Source organism: Danio aesculapii, chromosome 5 (genome assembly GCF_903798145.1).
Source record: "Danio aesculapii chromosome 5, fDanAes4.1, whole genome shotgun sequence".
Lineage (NCBI taxonomy): Eukaryota > Metazoa > Chordata > Actinopteri > Cypriniformes > Danionidae > Danio > Danio aesculapii.
The window spans coordinates 10009649-10027599 of NC_079439.1; the positions used below are offsets into that span (position 1 = coordinate 10009649).

Sequence of the window (17951 nt, forward strand, 5' to 3'; positions counted from 1 at the left end):
CCACCAGAAGATGGGTACACTGTGGTCATAAAGGGATGGACATGGTCAGCAACAATACTCAGGTAGGCTGTATTGATGTGCACCTCTCAAAATTTGTAACCACACGTCGCAATGACGCATAGTGCAAGCTCTGTGATTGGTCGGCTTGGTAGCGCTGATGAGTGTGGGCGGACGTGAGAGTCGCGCAAGCCTGATGCAGCGAGTGTTTACTAGCGTGGAGTCCTGTGAAGGAGCTCCGAATGGAGACTGTTGTTTTGTGTTTAGCTTATGATTAAAGTTGTTGCACGTCTGCCGATTCCCGCCTCAAAATGAGTGAATTTGAGCCACTTAAACATTAAGGTAGCATTCAGAAAAAACAAAACAGCAGTGAAGAAACTCGACACAGAGGAACATGAACACCTACTGCCAGCTAGTTTTTCTGAAGTGTTATTGCAGAGCAACAGAAACAGCCACCAGTAAGTTTCACAGCCTTTACACCACCACCAGCCGGAACCGTTGATACAAGGAAGGATGGATCCATGCTTTCATGTTGTTGATGCCAAATTCTGACCCTACCATCCGAATGTTGCAGCGGAAATGGAGACTCATCAGACCAGAGAACATTTCTCCTATCTTCTATTGTCCAGTTCTGGTGAGCCTGTGTGAATTGTAGCCTCAGTTTCCTGTTCTTAACTGACAGGAGTGGCACCCGGTGTGGTCTTCTGCTGCTGTAGCCCATCTGCCTCAAGGTTGGACATGTTGTGTGATTTTTGATTACACACTAAATGAAATTAAGACATGTGGAGTATGCATATATTGGAGTATTCATAAATTAGTGGGATTATTGAAGTAAACACCGCAATCAAACTATTACTGTCATGTAGGACTTTTCGCCGCATTTTGTGACAAGATCATCACACAGTGCTGTCAATAAAGAAGCGCACACACATACACTCATCACGAAATACGGAGATTTTTTTTTTCCCCATTCAGCTTTCCATTAAAACAACACTCCTCCACCAGTCCTTACTTTATATTCGCGTCAAATACCCCAGTTTGTCATGGGGGCATGAATGAAATGTTCACGAGTGAAAGTGAAACTGCTGAACTGCAGCTAAAGTCGAGAAATTAAAGATGAAACACCCAAAATTACATGAGCCTCTGCAGGAAACATGAATAGCCTGGTGACGCAACATTCAAAAAGCACATCACGTAACACCTTAATTATATTATTGTCTTATTAAGGCAAATAACTATTACAGATGTCCATGTAAACATAGTCAGTATGTCTTCAAAGTAAGTGAAAGATCCAGAAGGGCATCCTGCTGATTTGATTCAGAAGGGCACTTTTTTTGTCAGACGCTCACTGTTTTAACTTTCATTTATTCACCGTCATTAGTTTTAAAAAGCACCTGCTCCATTTTATTTGTAAATATTTTACTTAAGCATGAACTCTATAGGTGCCTGATGAGGAGCTAACGTTAGTCATATTCACTCTAGGGAACGGATAAAAATCGTCATCATAATTTACTCGAGTGCACGCCTCAATTTCTCGCGCACCCCTTAATAGGTGCTGGCACCCTGCAGTTTGAAAACCCCTGCTCTTGACCATGTCTACATGCATAAATGCACTGAGTTGCTGCCCTGTGATTAGCTGATTAGAAATGTACGTTAACGAGCAGCTGAACAGGTGTACCTATTAAAGTGGCCGGTGAGTTTATGTCTTGTATGTTGCCATTTTCCCTTGTTTCATGCTTTATTTTACATTTAGCACAGCTTATTGTTACATGATGGATTTGTCTGTCTGTTCTCTGTTTTTCTATGTCTGCAAAAACTATAATAAAAATAAATATATATATATATATATATATATATATATATATATAAACAAGGGGCGACGCAGTGGCACAGTAGGTAGTGCTGTCGCCTCACAGCAAGAGGGTCGCTGGGTCGAGCCTTGGCTGGGTCAGTTGGCGTTTCTGTGTGGAGTTTGCATGTTCTCCCTGCGTTCGCGTGGGTTTCCTCCGGATGGTCCGGTTTCCCCTACAGTCCAAAGACATGCGGTACAGGTGAATTGGGTAGGCTAAATTGTCCGTATTGTATGAGTGTGAGTGAGTGTGTATGGATGTTTCCCGGAGATGGGTTGTGGCTGGAAGGACATCCGCTGCGTAAAACAATTGCTGGATAAGTTGGCGGTTCATTCCACTGTGGCGACCCCAGATTAATAAAAGGACTAAGCGACAAGAAAATTAATGAATGAATGAATATATATAAATAAAATACAAATAATATTAATAAATAAAAACACATCTTTACAACACACTGAATTGTGTACAATAAATGATTATGCGGTGCACATTAATATCATTATTTCAATCTTTTTTTCATTCACAAATCTTGAAATCCAAATAAACTTCCTTTATCTCAAGCTGACCCTAATTGTGGAGATATCTAAATGCAGATGTATATGAAGCCAATAATAAAAGTAAAATACAGAAAAGATAAACAATGCAGATTTACTTTCATAGCCTTAGCTCATATTTACCTTGCTCAGTGTGTGTGAATGTGTGTGTGTGCGTGACTCACTCTGGCCTCCAGGATCTGAGCTCCCTCTGCGAGCGGCGCTGAGCGAGTCGCTAACAGGAAATGGTTCTCCATCCACATTATCTGACCTGGAATCACAGAATTACAGCCTCATAAACATCTGCAAACTGAATCCGCAGAACCAACAGCTCACAGAGACTCAGTAACATCACATATGCTGAGCTACAAATGTCTATGCATATATATGTCACGACACACATACACACGAGCAATATGGAGTGCACTGATGCGGAGATATGTTTGATATGCTTTTATGATAAATGTAAGAAATAATTACTCTAATATGTACAGAATGTGCAATAACAATATTGATGATATTGTTATTGATATTGTTATATATATATATATGTATATATATGTATCTACAATTAGAGGGATACAAAGCTAGCGTTAGCTCTACCATAAAAGATCTGGGTGTCCTATTAGATTAGACAATTTAACTTTTGAAAATCATATATCCCATGTCACAAAAACTGCTTTCTTTCATCTGAGAAATATTGCTAAGTTACGAAGTATGCTATCCATCTCAGATGCAGAAAAGCTAGTCTATGCTTTTATGACTTCTAGGCTGGACTACTGTAATGCTCTGTTTGCTGGCTGCCCAGCATCCTCTATTAACAAACTTCAGCTAGTACAAAATGCAGCTGCCAGAGTTCTTACCAGGTCTAGAAAATTTGATCACATCACCCCAGTTTTATCCTCCTTACACTGGCTGCCTGTTAAGTTTCGTATTGAATTTAAAATATTGCTTCTTACATATAAAGCTTTAAATAATCTAGCTCCTGTTTATCTAACCAATCTTCTGTCTCGCTACAATCCAACTCGCTCTTTAAGATCTCAAAACTCTTCTGGTAGTACCTAGAATAGCAAAGTCGAGTAAAGGAGGTCGAGCCTTCTCATTTATAGCTCCTAAACTCTGGAATAGCCTTCCTGATAACGTCCGAGGCTCAGACACACTCTCCCAATTCAAAACTAGATTAAAGACCTATCTGTTCAGTAAAGCATACACTTAGTGCACCACTTAGGGGGCTTCCACACAGGTTATGCATCTAGTTTATATACACTATGAACAGCAACTACGCTAATTATTTTCTTTATTCTCCATTTCCACCTGGGGATACTCTTCCCGAGGCCCTCAGACCATGCAGAGTCACTGATTCGATCCAAGACCAATGACGAGATGATCCCAAGGTTTCCATATCCTGGACCAGGCCGTATCCTGAGCAGCTACTGTGGTGGTCATGGAAGAGTGGAGAACATGAGACTGATTCCTGTGACGCTCCAGAGACAGACGAGTCTTCGCTGAGGCCAGCTTCCAGCCTCCGCCGCTGAGACTGCAGCTCTGCACAAGACGTTTGGCCAGCGGAGAAATTAAAATGATCGTGCCCAACTGAGCCTGGCTTCTCTCAAGGTTTTTTTTCTTCACTTCCGCCATTAGTGAAGTTTTTTTCCCTCTCCGCTGTCGCCACTGGCTTGCATGGTTCGGGATCTGTAGAGCTGCGCATCGTTGCATTTGCTCTTCAGTATTTGGACTCTCAGTAGTGATTATTAAACCACACTGAACTGAGCTAAACTGAACTGAACTTAAACACTACAAACTGAACTACACTGTTCCAATTTACTGTGACCTTTTATGTGAAGCTGCTTTGACAATCTACATTGTATAAGCGCTATACAAATAAAGGTGAATTGAATTGAATTGAACTGAATATACATATATATACATATACATATATATACATATATATATATATATATATATATATATATATATATATATATATATATATATATATACATATACATACATACATACATACACACACACATTTTCAGTTTTTGATTGTTTTTTTACATTGTATTTCACTCCACCCTATGTGTGTCTGTGTGTACAGTATATGTTGGTCTTGCTGTAAAATCATCATATATAATGGTGTTTTGGCTTGTCCAAGAATTACAAGAATACATTTCCTGACACATGAGCTTTTTGTGCTGCTTTTTCTCCTGCAACTTCCCCAAACAACATCCTCCAGTCTTGCTTCATTGTATCCCTTTAAGTTTCAACAAGACATTCTATTTATTTCTGTCTAATTCAGATCCGCTCTTCTCTTGACCCAGTTAATCACTCTGTTCATTGCATTCATATTTATCTTCATGTTTTCATTTAAATATATATATATATATATATATATATATATATATATATATATATATATATATATATATATATATACATATATACACACACACACACACACACACACACACACGCACACACGCACACACACACACACAATTTTATTTTATTTTTTAAAATATACACATACATGCATACATACATACATACATACATACATACACTATTTTATTTTATTTTTTTATACATATATGTACCCGTTCATTATTTTACAGATCTATTCTGGTTCTCTTTTTTATGAATTGTATAACTGCTTTGGCAATACTGTGCAAGTCATGCCAATAAAGCTCATTTGAATTTACAAGAGAGAGAGAGAAGGGGGCATGGAGAGAAAGGAGGCCATGAGATGTGCTGAGTTGAGTTCTTGAGATTCTTAGTAATCAGAATAACAGGAAGACCTCTCTCTCTCTCTCTTCCTAAAACAGTGATACATTCACACAGGCTCGGGTTCTCAGTACCCTCACACCAATAAAAGGAAATGAAACACGCAAATAAACACACACACACCTTTTGAGTCAGACATCGCATATGCACAACACACTAACAGTACGAGGGGAGCAGCAGACACACACACACACACACACAAAAATGATTTTGCCCTTTATGTCTCGTCTTTCAATGCAATGTAAACAAAACATGCAAAGCCATGAATTTGTGTCTGCAGATTTAAATTAGAACACATTTATTATTAAAAATTATTTTCTCAAAAATCTGTTTTATTCTCCTGCACTGAATTATAACTCTCCACTTCAGCAGCTCTTACATTCAACAAACTTCACACTCTTATTAGGTAGTTTCTCTCTTCTTCTTTGATATTAGGATATGCTCATTCATAATTTGCCTGTTTATATATCTGGCTGCAGACCAATCTCACATGCATATGCACTCTCAGACACTCTTTCCTAACAGGATATATCGCCCTCAGAATAACACTTAAGAGTCAAAAAAATCCTTGCTGCCATGTTGAAGTGTCATTTCAAACCAAAGTGATCAAAACTGGCCACTTTAAAGGGCCCTTTGGATTGAAGTATTATCAGAGACCCTAGTTTTTCACGATTTTGACTAAATCCAGCACAAAAAATAGCAAAAAGTTGACATTTTTTGCAATCCTGCAAAATTCTTAATTTAAACGCAAAATTAATTGCAGAAAATATGAATAATCTTATAAAACATGCAATTCCAAACCATATAATCAAATGATATTTTTGTTCAGTTTGCAATGAATTGTTTTACACGACTTATAGACACTGCATACACAGCGCACATTTGAGTATTTGAGTGTCTCTTGAAAACTGACATCTCACCTGCACCCCCACAATCATTACATTACATGGAAAGGGTGGATGGGGAGGATGGAAAATTGTTTTGCAGCCTGTGCAGTAAGCAGACGCGGATGCGAGTGAATTACATGTGCAAAGATGCGATTAGTCATTCCATGGCACGAATCGAGTGAATGACACAGCGTAAATTGGGAGTTTCGTGCATGTGATGCACTTCAGAGTGCAAAAGAAAGTGGGAGCAAACATCTAATAAATGGAGCAATGGAACAGACAGAAAAGCAAGCGGCTTACTGTACAGTACAATGATGGAGATGACGACCGCTGGACGTGACTGAATTAAAGGACATTATTTGTGCTGTATATATATATATATATATATATATATATATATATATATATATATATATATATATATATATATATATACATATATATATATACATATATAGTTAGTATTATGATGCGCGTCAAATCGATAAATTATTTAGTTTAACTCTTTCCCTAGAGTTGACGATAGATATCGCTTCCCTGCCATTGATGAGTTTTATGGCAATCTGTGTTTTAGGTGTATTACAGTAGGGGAAGCCCTAAAGCCGGATTTATACTTTCACCTGGCGCTGCATTGCAGACCTCCGCTGAGCGCGCGCACGCACCTCACGAAACGGACAAGGCTTTTATACTTGCCGCGTTCGCTGTTGTGATATTCTTTAAAACGACAGGGGACGGTCAGAAGAAACTGACTGTAAAATCAGATGGATAAACAGAGAAGTAGGACATTTCCGGAACTACGTCATATCATTAATATTATTAAAGATTTTTAAACTAATTACATTTATTATTTTTATAAATTATTTTAATGATTAAGGATTTTTATAACTATTCAAGATTTTTTTTTAATCAAACTTTGATGCATCACTTGCTTTTGTTCATATCTCAGGCTGTTTACTAAAATTTTTAGGAACATGGGTTGCTCTACAAATATATTGTTTATTATGGCAAGAATAAAAGCAAAAAAGTACACTTACAAAAAAAATACAGATGTTTTTAGATTTAGCTTACTCCACAATTCACAGATTACTGTCTGGCTAGTTTCTGTCCTCTTCTTATGATAAAAAGGCAATAATGGTCCAACATTCCTGACCATCATCACCAATAAAGCCTAAAAACAGGCCATCAGTATATTGTAAACCGATAGGTTCAAATATTCCTTTCCACTTGTCAATAATTTGTTCATTAATTATAGTTTTGTAACTATTAAATTGTGTTAAATTCAAAATTGTACTATATACATCAGTGTAAAACCTATAATTGGTGGAAAAACATATTTCTGTAATAGAGTACATGGGTCTCCACTTTTGCCATGTCATATTTTGGCTTTAACAAACTTATCCCTCAGGTTTTTCCAAACCTTTTAACAAAAACTTTCCTCCTTTCCCACTGCTGTTACAATTTCGAGCCAAGAATTATTGTCCATCTTGTTCTCCCTATGATCACGCATGGACCGATCATAAAGATGTATGTACAGTCGTACTTGTTTCAGACAAAATCTCAGACAAAAAAAAGTGGTTCATATTCAACTCAAATCAAATGCGACGCCGTGCAAACTGAAAAAATTGTGCGCTCGCCAGCCGAAATCATGTCGCACGCACCCAAAGCGAACTTCCGAAAACACTGCGATGACGTCACATTCCCCACGCGAACTCAAGCGAACTAGCAGACGCTTCGGGTATAAACCAGGCTTAACGCATCTCCTGAGTGAGGTACATGATGTCAGATGCTCCGGGGAGCAAAATTAATCCTTAGGCTTAATCCCTACCGTTTCAGATCTTGACAAGAGACCAAAATAAAGAAGCTTTATTTTTATGATTTGTGTCATTGGCATTGTGTCACACCTAACATAGTAGACTACTTAGGCATAATCCCACTTCTATTTTTGTACCTCTTCAAAATTTACCCCTAAGAAATGGGACAGCACTACAGCACCTGCACACGTCATCATATGTCATCGAGAGCTCTTGCTTCATATGAGATCAGACAATGGCGACTGCTGTAGTTATTACAGTTGTGCTATTTTTTGGTATTTATCTTCAGGAAATCACTGAAGGCATATATTATGTGATCATAATGATCTAATGTGGCAATAAGATCATAACTATACTGTGCATTTACACAGTGGCCATATTCATCTATGTAAACACACCAAAAACAACATTAACATTATAGCAGACACTGTAAAAAGCTCATTCTCAGCCACTAGACTTTTCTGACAGGGTATTCGAGTGTCATTGAGTGTCAGAATGTTGTGGGACTGCTGTACAAGAGTTATGATTATGGATTAAGGATTGCGAAATTTAGCGTTTTTTATTTTAGCGTTTTTTTTTTTAAGCATGACGGTAAAAGACAAATGCGGTTATGAATATATTAAAACATGTGCTGGTTAGTTGTAAAAATTTGTAATAATGACATAAAATGCTAATATGTGGATCTCCTTACTTCCGGGTTCAGCAATACTACCGTTGTGGCAGGTGTATTCTGGAAAATTTTCCTACCCCTTGGTTTCAAGTGTGTTTCTGAAAAATCTTCACCACTTTCCCTTAGCCCTACACCTTCAAGCTAAAGAGAATTGGGACACTGTTACCCCTTGACGTGAACGCGCAAAACGAGGGGTAGGGGTAAAGGGCTAAGAGGTGGAATTGGGCCTTAATATAGTAAATATATATATATATATATATATATATATATATATATATATATATATATATATATATATATATATATATATATATATATAAATATATAATTAGTTTTTTTTTTTTTTTTTTTAATAAATCGCAAAAGTTGTGCACAAATTTCTGGGAATTACCACCACAAAATCTGTCATTTTTATCGCAAAAAAACGTGAAAAACGAGAGGGTCTGTATTATGAAAAATATAACTGATGGACTCTTCAGGCCATCATCCTTGAGCAGAGAGGTTGTTTGGTGCCAGTCAATGTGGAAGGGCTCATAACTATGCTCTGATCTCTTCGGGAGGACTCTCAGAAGGTATTAGGCATAATGATGCGTCATTCCCAATGGAATCCAATGACTATTGCGTTTTTAACAACCTACCCAAACCCCGCCCCTCACAGTGACATCAGATGCTCATATATATATATATATATAAAAAATATAACTAGGGTGGCATGGTGGCTCAGTGGTTAGCACTGTCGCCTTACAGCAAGAAAGACACTGGTTCGACTCCCACCTTAGTCACTTGGCATTTCTGTGTGGAGTTATCATGTTCTCCCCGTGTTGGTGTGGGTTTCCCCCGAGTGCTCCGGTTTCCCCCACAGTCCAAAGACATGCGGGACAGGTAAATTAGATAAACTAAATTGGCTGTAATGTATGTGTGTGAATGAGTGTGTATGGGTGTTTCCCGGTAGTGGGTTGCACCTGGAAGGGTATCCGCTGTGTAAAACATATGCTGGAATAGTTGCTGGTTCATTACGCTGTGGCGACCCCTGATTAATAAGCCACCTGATATACAAGTGTGTGGTATGTGACAGAGTGTTTGATAGTGTGTCTGTATGTGTCATAAGAGTGTGTGTGCATGCAAGTGAGTGTGTATGACTGAGAGTGCCTTAGAATGTGTGTATGTTCATGTGCATGTGAGTGTCTGAGAGAGAGTGTGAGTGAGTTAGTGTATGTGAGTGCATATGTGTGTGCGCAAGTGAGTGTGTGTGTGAGTGTATGAGTGTGTAAAGTGTGTTTGTGTATCCTGTATGCGAGTCTGTTAGTGTGTATGTGTGTGTGTATGTACACTCGAGTGTCAGAGCCTGTGTTGTGTATGTTAGTGTATTTGAGTGCATATGTGTCTGTGTGAATGAGTGAGTGTGTGTGAGTGCATGAGTGCGTGTGTAGGCATATGTGAGTGCATGAGTGTGCGTGTGTGTGTATAATTATATATAAAAGGAAGTGAGTGTTTTCTCAGTATGGGGATGTCAGGAACTCTATGAGGTGTGTGTGTTCAGTGGTGTATTGAGGAAAGTGAGTCTCTTACCTGCTGCTGATACACTCTCTGAGCTCAGTGGTCCAGGAGCTGACCTGCTGCTCATTATCAGCCTCAAATATAAAACTACCCGTGAGGCCAGCAACCTGAGAACACAGCAGAATCACACACTCATCAGACACCACAATACATGACAATAACGAGCTATCAGTGAGCTAAAGGAGCAGCTGCTGTGTGTCTTGCTGGCCAAGTTTATTCAACTGAACAACCGGCTGAATGTGGATCATCTGGAGATCATCTGCATCCGTCAATGGAACATCTCTTGGTCAATTAAAAGAGATGTGAAATTTCTCAAAATTTACTAACAGCCTTGCACATGAATGATGTCAAGTGCAGCAAGTAATAATGTAATAACATACTTTAGTATACACTCACTGGCCACTTTATTAGGTACACCTGTACAACTGCCCATTACCGCAAATTTCTAATCAGCCAATCACATGGCAGCAGCTCAATGCATTTAGGCATGTAGACATGGTCAAGACGATCTGCTGCAGTTCAAACCGAGCATCAGAATGGGGAAGAAAGGTGATTTAAGTGACTTTGAACGTGGCATGATTGTTGGTGCCAGAAGGGCTGGTCTGAGTATTTCAGAAACTGCTGATGTACTGGGATATTCACGCACAACCATCTCTAGGGTTTACAGAGAATGGTCTGAAATAGAGAAAGTATCCAGTGAGCGACAGTTCTGTGGGCACAAATGCCTTGTTGATGGCAGATGTCAGAGGAGAATGGCCAGACTGGTTCCAGTTTATAGAAAGGCAATAATAACTCAAATAACCACTCGTTACAACCGAGGTCTGCAGAAGAGCATCTCTGAGCGCACAACACGTCTAACCTTGAGGTGGATGGGCTACAGCAGCAGAAGACCACATCGGGTGCCCCTCCTGTCAGCTAAGAACAGGAAACTGAGGCTACAATTCACACAGGCTCACCTAAATTGGACAATAGAAGATTGGAGAAACGTTGCCTGATCTGATGAGTCTTGATTTCTGCTGCGACATTTGGATCAGGGGCAGAATTTGGGGTCAACAACATGAATACATGGATCCATCCTGCCTTGTATCAATGGTTCAGGCTGGTGGTGGTGGTGTATTGGTGTGGGGGATACACACTTTGGGCCCATTAGTACCAATTGAGCATCGTGTCCACGCCACAGCCTACCTGAGTATTGTTGCTGACCATGTCCATCCCTTTATGACCACAGTGTACTCATCTTCTGATGGCTACTTCCAGCAGGATAATTCGCCATGTCATAAAGCGTGAATCATCTCTGTCTGGTTTCTTGAACATGACAATGAGTTCACTGTACTCAAATGGCCTCCACAGTCACCTGCTGTCAATCCAATAAAGCACCTTTGGGATGTGGTGGAACGGGAGATTCACATCATGGATGTGCAGCCGACAAATCTGCAGCAACTGCGTGATGCTATCATGTCAATATGGAGAACATCTCCGAGGAATACTTTCAGTACCTTGTTGAATCTATGCAATGAAGGATCAAGGCAGTTCTGAAGGCCAACCCGGTACTAGTAAGACGTACCTAATAAAGTGGCCGGAGAATATATATATATACATATATATATATACAAATACACACATACATACATTTAAATAAACATTCTACTTACAGACAAACAGATTTTAAAATATATTTTGCCAAATATATTTATTAACATTTTGTGCAGGTACATTATCACAAAAATAAGTAATACACTGTTCTGCTTTTTCACAACCAAGAACTAATGACCATAAAAACAATATAGTAATTAAATAACTGTAAAATGTAAAAAAAAAAACAAAAAACAAAAAAAAACTTAAAAATAAATAATCATAATAATAATAATAATAAAAGGTTTTATTCCTCTTCTGCTTCAAGATCAATAGTGTCAATAAAATTTAAGAAAGGTTTCCATGTTTTGTAAAAAGATTTTGAAGACCCTCTTAATGAAAACCTATTTTCTTTTTAATTTATATATATATATATATATATATATATATATATATATATATATATATATATATATATATATATATATATATATATATATATATATATATATATATATTATCCATCTGTCATATGAATGTGGAGATGTTTGTTTCCACTTAAGGAGAATAAGGGTCCTAGCCAATAATGTGGTGATTTAAATATTTCTAAAAGAAGTCGCTTGGCAAAGCTATTCAAAACTATGTTGTTACATGGATGTTTACATTTATATATAATTTGTATATCATATACATATAGATTTTATATTCAAATGTTAAAAAAAATTCTCAAATATATGCATGCATGTGTGTATTTATATTTACACAATAAAAATATACACAGCACACACACACACATAGCCTCTTATGTCAAGCAAACATATTTTGGATGCAATTAATCATGATTAATCTTTTGCCCAGCACTATACACAACACAACAATAAAAATCATCTAAATGAATCAGTCCGCACAATATGTCCATTTTCTGTCATTAAGCAGTTTATATCTGTTTGAAGTCTTGATTTACCTTTAAGACGAATGTGTTCATGTTATCAGGCATCTCTAGGCGATTACAGCGTCGAATCTCTTTGATGTCTGAACAGTGTACTGAAACCTTTGGCATTCTGTAGTCCTAAAACACAAAGAAAGCAGCAGAATATAAGAAAAATTCTTAACAGATGAAAATGTTTCATCTTAATATGACAAAAGATGTGACACAATGTGTTTAGAAACATTCCAAACACACAATTTAAAAATATATCCTCAGCCCTGTTTGCACTGTGCATCAATATCAATCAATTATTAATATAATATTTTTATATTACTTAGCACTGGGAAGAAAAACGAAAAATAAACGTGCAAAATGAACAGCGAAAACATCAGCTGTGGTTGCCAGAACTTTAATATAAATCATAAGAATCATTCACTCTGCCAGTCTGACCACGCCCACTTATTTTTCAAAAACTGTGTAGACTGTGCAAACTCACGAGGAGTGTACAATATATTGTTTCAGCATCAATGACGCAATGTGTGCGTACCAAGCGGCAACCTCCCGCTCTCCCTCGGGAGGCCAATACGGAAGTAACTGAAACTGCAATTCATCAAAATTCCGCTAGTCCTGGCTCCATAATAGAGCAAATTGTAATTGAGGCCACTGTTAGAATGGCCAACTTTACAACAGAAAAAAAGGTGTTTGCAGGCTGATACAAAGAACGATTTTGGTTCATATAGCTATTATTACCCTCCATGACAACTGTGAGGGGGGTGAATTTTTTTATAACTCATCCATTTCCTTTATATTAGGTTATTTTAAGTTTGCATAATTTAGGGCGTGGCCACTTGAGTGACAGCTAGGTCTCGCTGGTCGCAGTCACTTCACCTCAGCTGAATCCGGCAGATTAGCCACTGATCTCGGCATATACATCGTATTTTGGTGTTGTTTTATGTGGCTTTACACAGTCAGCTGCCTTTTGGACTTATTTCTTACAATTATCAGATGATATGGGATGCTGTGTGCACTTAATTGTGCTCACAAACCGTTCACGTGGCCTCCGTTTGCCATGTGAGTAAAGTTATATACTTGTATACCATCTCTATAAATGTATTTGTTTTATTTAAGATCATTTATCATTAATATTTTCTTTAGACCCGTAAAGCACTCCAGAATGTGACAGATTGATTAGCTGTAGGCTCTAGAACAGTCATCTGAAGCGTTGTCATACAGTGTTGTGCTGGATTTTATCAATAGTCTTGCATTTACTAACACACACTATATCTGAAGTGTTTGGAAGTAATTCGCGTTTTCCTCCTGTAGAAAAACGTCATAAGAACAATGTTTAGTGGCTCAATGTATTACAGCAGTGTTTTTGAAAGTCTAAACACTTTATTGATATAGTGTACAGCCAAGCACATGTGGTCAGAACACAAACGAGTCGCAGGTAATAGAGTATTAAGTGTTTGACCTGTCTGCCAGGTCTAAGCAAAGTGCCAGCAGGTGTCTGTAGCTTCGCTCACTCTCCGCCTCTTTGCCCTTGTTTGGTATCCCGCCGTTGGTGCGATGACGCGCGAACAAAATGGCGACGGTTGGCCGCGCCTACTTGTAGCTTCTTTTGCAGTGTTCAGAAACCTATGGGTGACGTCACGGATACTACGTCCATATATTTTACAGTCTATGGCGCGTACGCAATAGTCTCATCACAGGATATACAATGTGAAATTTTGTATGTTCGGATGCAAGGCAAGGAAAGTTTTTTTATATAGCACATTTCATACACAGTAGCAATTTAAAGTGCTTTACATAAACAGGAATAAAAGAGACAAGTGTAAGAAAAATAAAAACTAATAATAAAGATGATTAAAAACAGACAAAAACTGATTAAATGCGTTAAAACAGGTTATAAAACAATGAAAAAGAAGAGAAAAACATAATAGTGCTGTCTGTGGGACGTAGCACAGTGCTCATTCAGTAATGGCACAGCTAAACTGATGTGTTTTCAGTCTTGATTTGAACGTGCCTAATGTTGGAGCACATCTGATCATTTCTGGAAGCTGATTCCAGCAGCAGGGGGCGCTGTTAGTAGCTGAAGGCCGATTCACCCTGCTTTGACTGAACTTTTGGAATTTTTAGTTTATTTGATCATAATGATCTGAGTGATCTGTTAGGTTTATATTCAGTGAGGATATCTGTAATGTATTGAGGTCCTAGGCCATTTAGTGATTTATAGACCAGTAATAATACATTAAAATCTATTCTGAATGTAACTGGGAGCCAGTGTAAAGACCTGAGGACAGGTGTGATGTGCTCTGATTTCCTGGTTCTGGTCAGAATCCTGGCCACAGCACTCTGGATGAGCTGCAACTGTCTGACTGTCTTTTTGGGGAGGCCAGTGAGGAGGCCATTACAGTAATCCATCCTGCTGCTGATAAAAGCATTAACAAGTCCTCACTGGAAACAAAGCATCTAATTCTTGCAATGTTTTTGAGATGATAGTATGCTGATTTATTAATTGTTTTGACATGACTATTGAAACTCAGATCTGACTCCAGAGTCACACCAAGATTCTTGACCTTATTTTTTGTTGTTTGACCCTTAGTGCCAAGGTACGCATTCACCTTGAGAACCTCATCTCTGTTCCCAAATACGATTATAAATCGCAGGATTTCTGAATGTGTTTTTGAGGCCTGTGACTGTATAATTTTAAAAGAAATCAGGCATAAGAAATTGTACCATTTGTAACTTTAATAATGATAATTTTGATTGGATTATTTTTATTCAATTACTGTACCTGTGTAGTGATAATGTAGTGATAATTGGTTTTATCACAAATATTAAGATCAATATTTTAGTATTGATATTAATATTGATACCAAAATATTGATGTTAATATTTGATAAATCCAATTATCACTACACCTGAATACTCAGAAAATTATAAAACAAGGTTTCATTTCAATTGTATTTGTGTCTGTACTGCATTTATAAATTGTTTAATAGGCTTTACGCAGACGCACTTCCACTGCAAAATCATCCCAAAGCAATCTAAAATGATCAATTCTTTCCAAATCGAGATATTAATCAAGTCATCTAGTGAAACTGTATTCATATCAGCAATTAACATCACAGATTACTAAAATATGGCAATGTTAGATTTTTCCAATATTGTTCAGCCCTAATCTGAATACTGCTTGACTTTCTCCGTTGTTTAGTCATACAAGTTATACTTTAAATAAGAAAACCCCAATATAGAGTTTGAACATTCATGGGTTCACTAAAACATCTAAATATGATCATGCGTGTGACTCGAATGAGCCATCAGAGGCGACTTGAACACATCACTTATTTTCCCAACATGAGACTCAACATCATTCATGGTATCTAACTAAATCTACAAATCACCATCTTTTACTCATTGTTACTTTATTTATTTATCGATTGATTTATTATTACCACTAATTCCGTGAGTAAAAGCAAAGACTATAGAATACACAAGACATGCCACTCGTATAGTTTTGAATGGGGAAAAGTATAACGGTCAATAGAGTGGAGGAACTATGACGTCACCTTGTAGGCTAATCGGCTGCTAGCATAAAACTGGTTCCCTCGATAAAATCCACAATGGATTTCCCCATAGGCTTTTCAAAGATTGCAAATAATAAGCTCTGTGTTCAAACACAGTTCATTACACTCACACGTTTTGTCCAGCCGGATAATCCTCACACAAAAATACAAATTTATTACTTTTGGATCTTAAATGCAAACGCAAGAACTGAAAAGCTAACATTCGGCTATAAACAGACTACAGTGCCTTCAGGGCGCTCGCCTGTGACGTCAGCACCACCCTGCTACAGACAACTTTTCAAGCTTATTTTTAGGAATGTGCTCCATGACAAAGATTTACTCTCTCTGTTTATTATATTATAATCAACGCTATTTATTATAAACAAATAAATACGCAAAAACATGTGACCTACATGCATTTTGGATAGTTATTTACGTGGGAAATACAATTTGTTTTGCTTTACGGTTGTTGTAAAAGTTTTAAAATTGTATAAATGTGTCTACATAGTATTATCATAAGACACATTTAAATAAGTGTATCGCTCGCGTGCACACAGCCTGCTTACCTTAACAAACGACAGAAATGAGGCTTGAGGGACAAGTCTATATGCCTGCAAGTTCCATCATAGATAGAGAACAGCATTCAATACTCTTTTTTTGTCACGAAGTACAGTGAAAAGCAGCCATATACAGTACAGTCATTATATAGAGGCCACTGATGCTTAGAAGGTTTAGGTATAATTGCCCTGTTTTTTATTTGGTTTTATCAAAACTAGTTTTAAAGCATCTGGCAAATGTAAATAAAACTATTTTAGCAAAATTCATTGACTGGGAGACTTGAATTTCTTATTAAAGGTCTGTTATGTACATTTGAAAATCAGTGAATGGTAAAAGTTACCCTCTGGTAGTTCTAGTGTTTATTAGGCAAGTCATTAGACAACAGTGGTTTGATCTATCTATTTATTTCAATTGATCTATGTCCCTAGAGTGTGTATGTGCTCAAAATACCCCCCAAATAATGTTGTATAAATCTTTGAAACTGCACTTTGATCCTAACTTTGTCATTTTGGTGACTGTCGCTTTAAATTTAAATAAGATTGTACTCTTTTCAGAAGAGGGCGGAGCTACGAATTCAAAGATTCAAAAACAAGACTAACGTCCTATGCTAATGAGGGAGAGATGATCACTAATGGGCGGGGCGTTCCCACTCTGATGACACGTACAAATTGAGAATGTCAATCAAAGTGTTTCTTTCAGTTTTTATCAAGTGTGATTATAAACAAATACACATAATACATTTTTACTATTTGAAGCTGGTTATATTCACACACTGTTGCCACACAGCTGGTTTTAAAACCCCTTATAAAAGTAATTTTTGCATAATAGGTGGACTTTAAGTGTATATATAATGGGAAATATTAGTTATTTTTAATAATAATGTTTACTCAATAGACCCAAGGCAAAAATAATTACCTTATAAACCTAAATATGTGGATTTCTAGTGCATGACATACTCGAAGATGTCTTCCAGTGTGGTTTTAAACAGAATGGGAAACGAGAGAGGGATCATTTTCTTGTTCTACTGGGATTAGCCAAGAATGTTCATCTGGAAATTAAGAGAGAATAGAGCTATGACCCGTGATCTGAAACCTTCAACCTACGCCCACACACACACATACATACACACACACGTAGACGCAAAACACACACAGCAAATCTCCTTGGGGAAAGAGGAGAGAGGATTCTGGGAAGTGGCGAATGAATCCGGTCTCTCTGAGAGCTGCAGGAATTTCCAG

At 37.6% G+C, this 17951-nt stretch overlaps 1 protein-coding gene across 1 annotated transcript in view; it reads right to left on the minus strand.

Moving 5' to 3' along the window:
* sh2b3 (SH2B adaptor protein 3) overlaps positions 1–17951 on the minus strand; it is a 74328-nt gene that overhangs the window by 12536 nt on the left and 43841 nt on the right. Inside the window, exons 2-4 of the mRNA XM_056457351.1 lie at positions 12626–12730; positions 10102–10196; positions 2566–2651 (exon numbers count right to left, since the gene is read on the minus strand). Of these exons, the coding sequence (XP_056313326.1) occupies positions 2566–2651; positions 10102–10196; positions 12626–12730 (286 nt within the window). The remainder of the gene's footprint in view (positions 1–2565; positions 2652–10101; positions 10197–12625; positions 12731–17951) is intronic.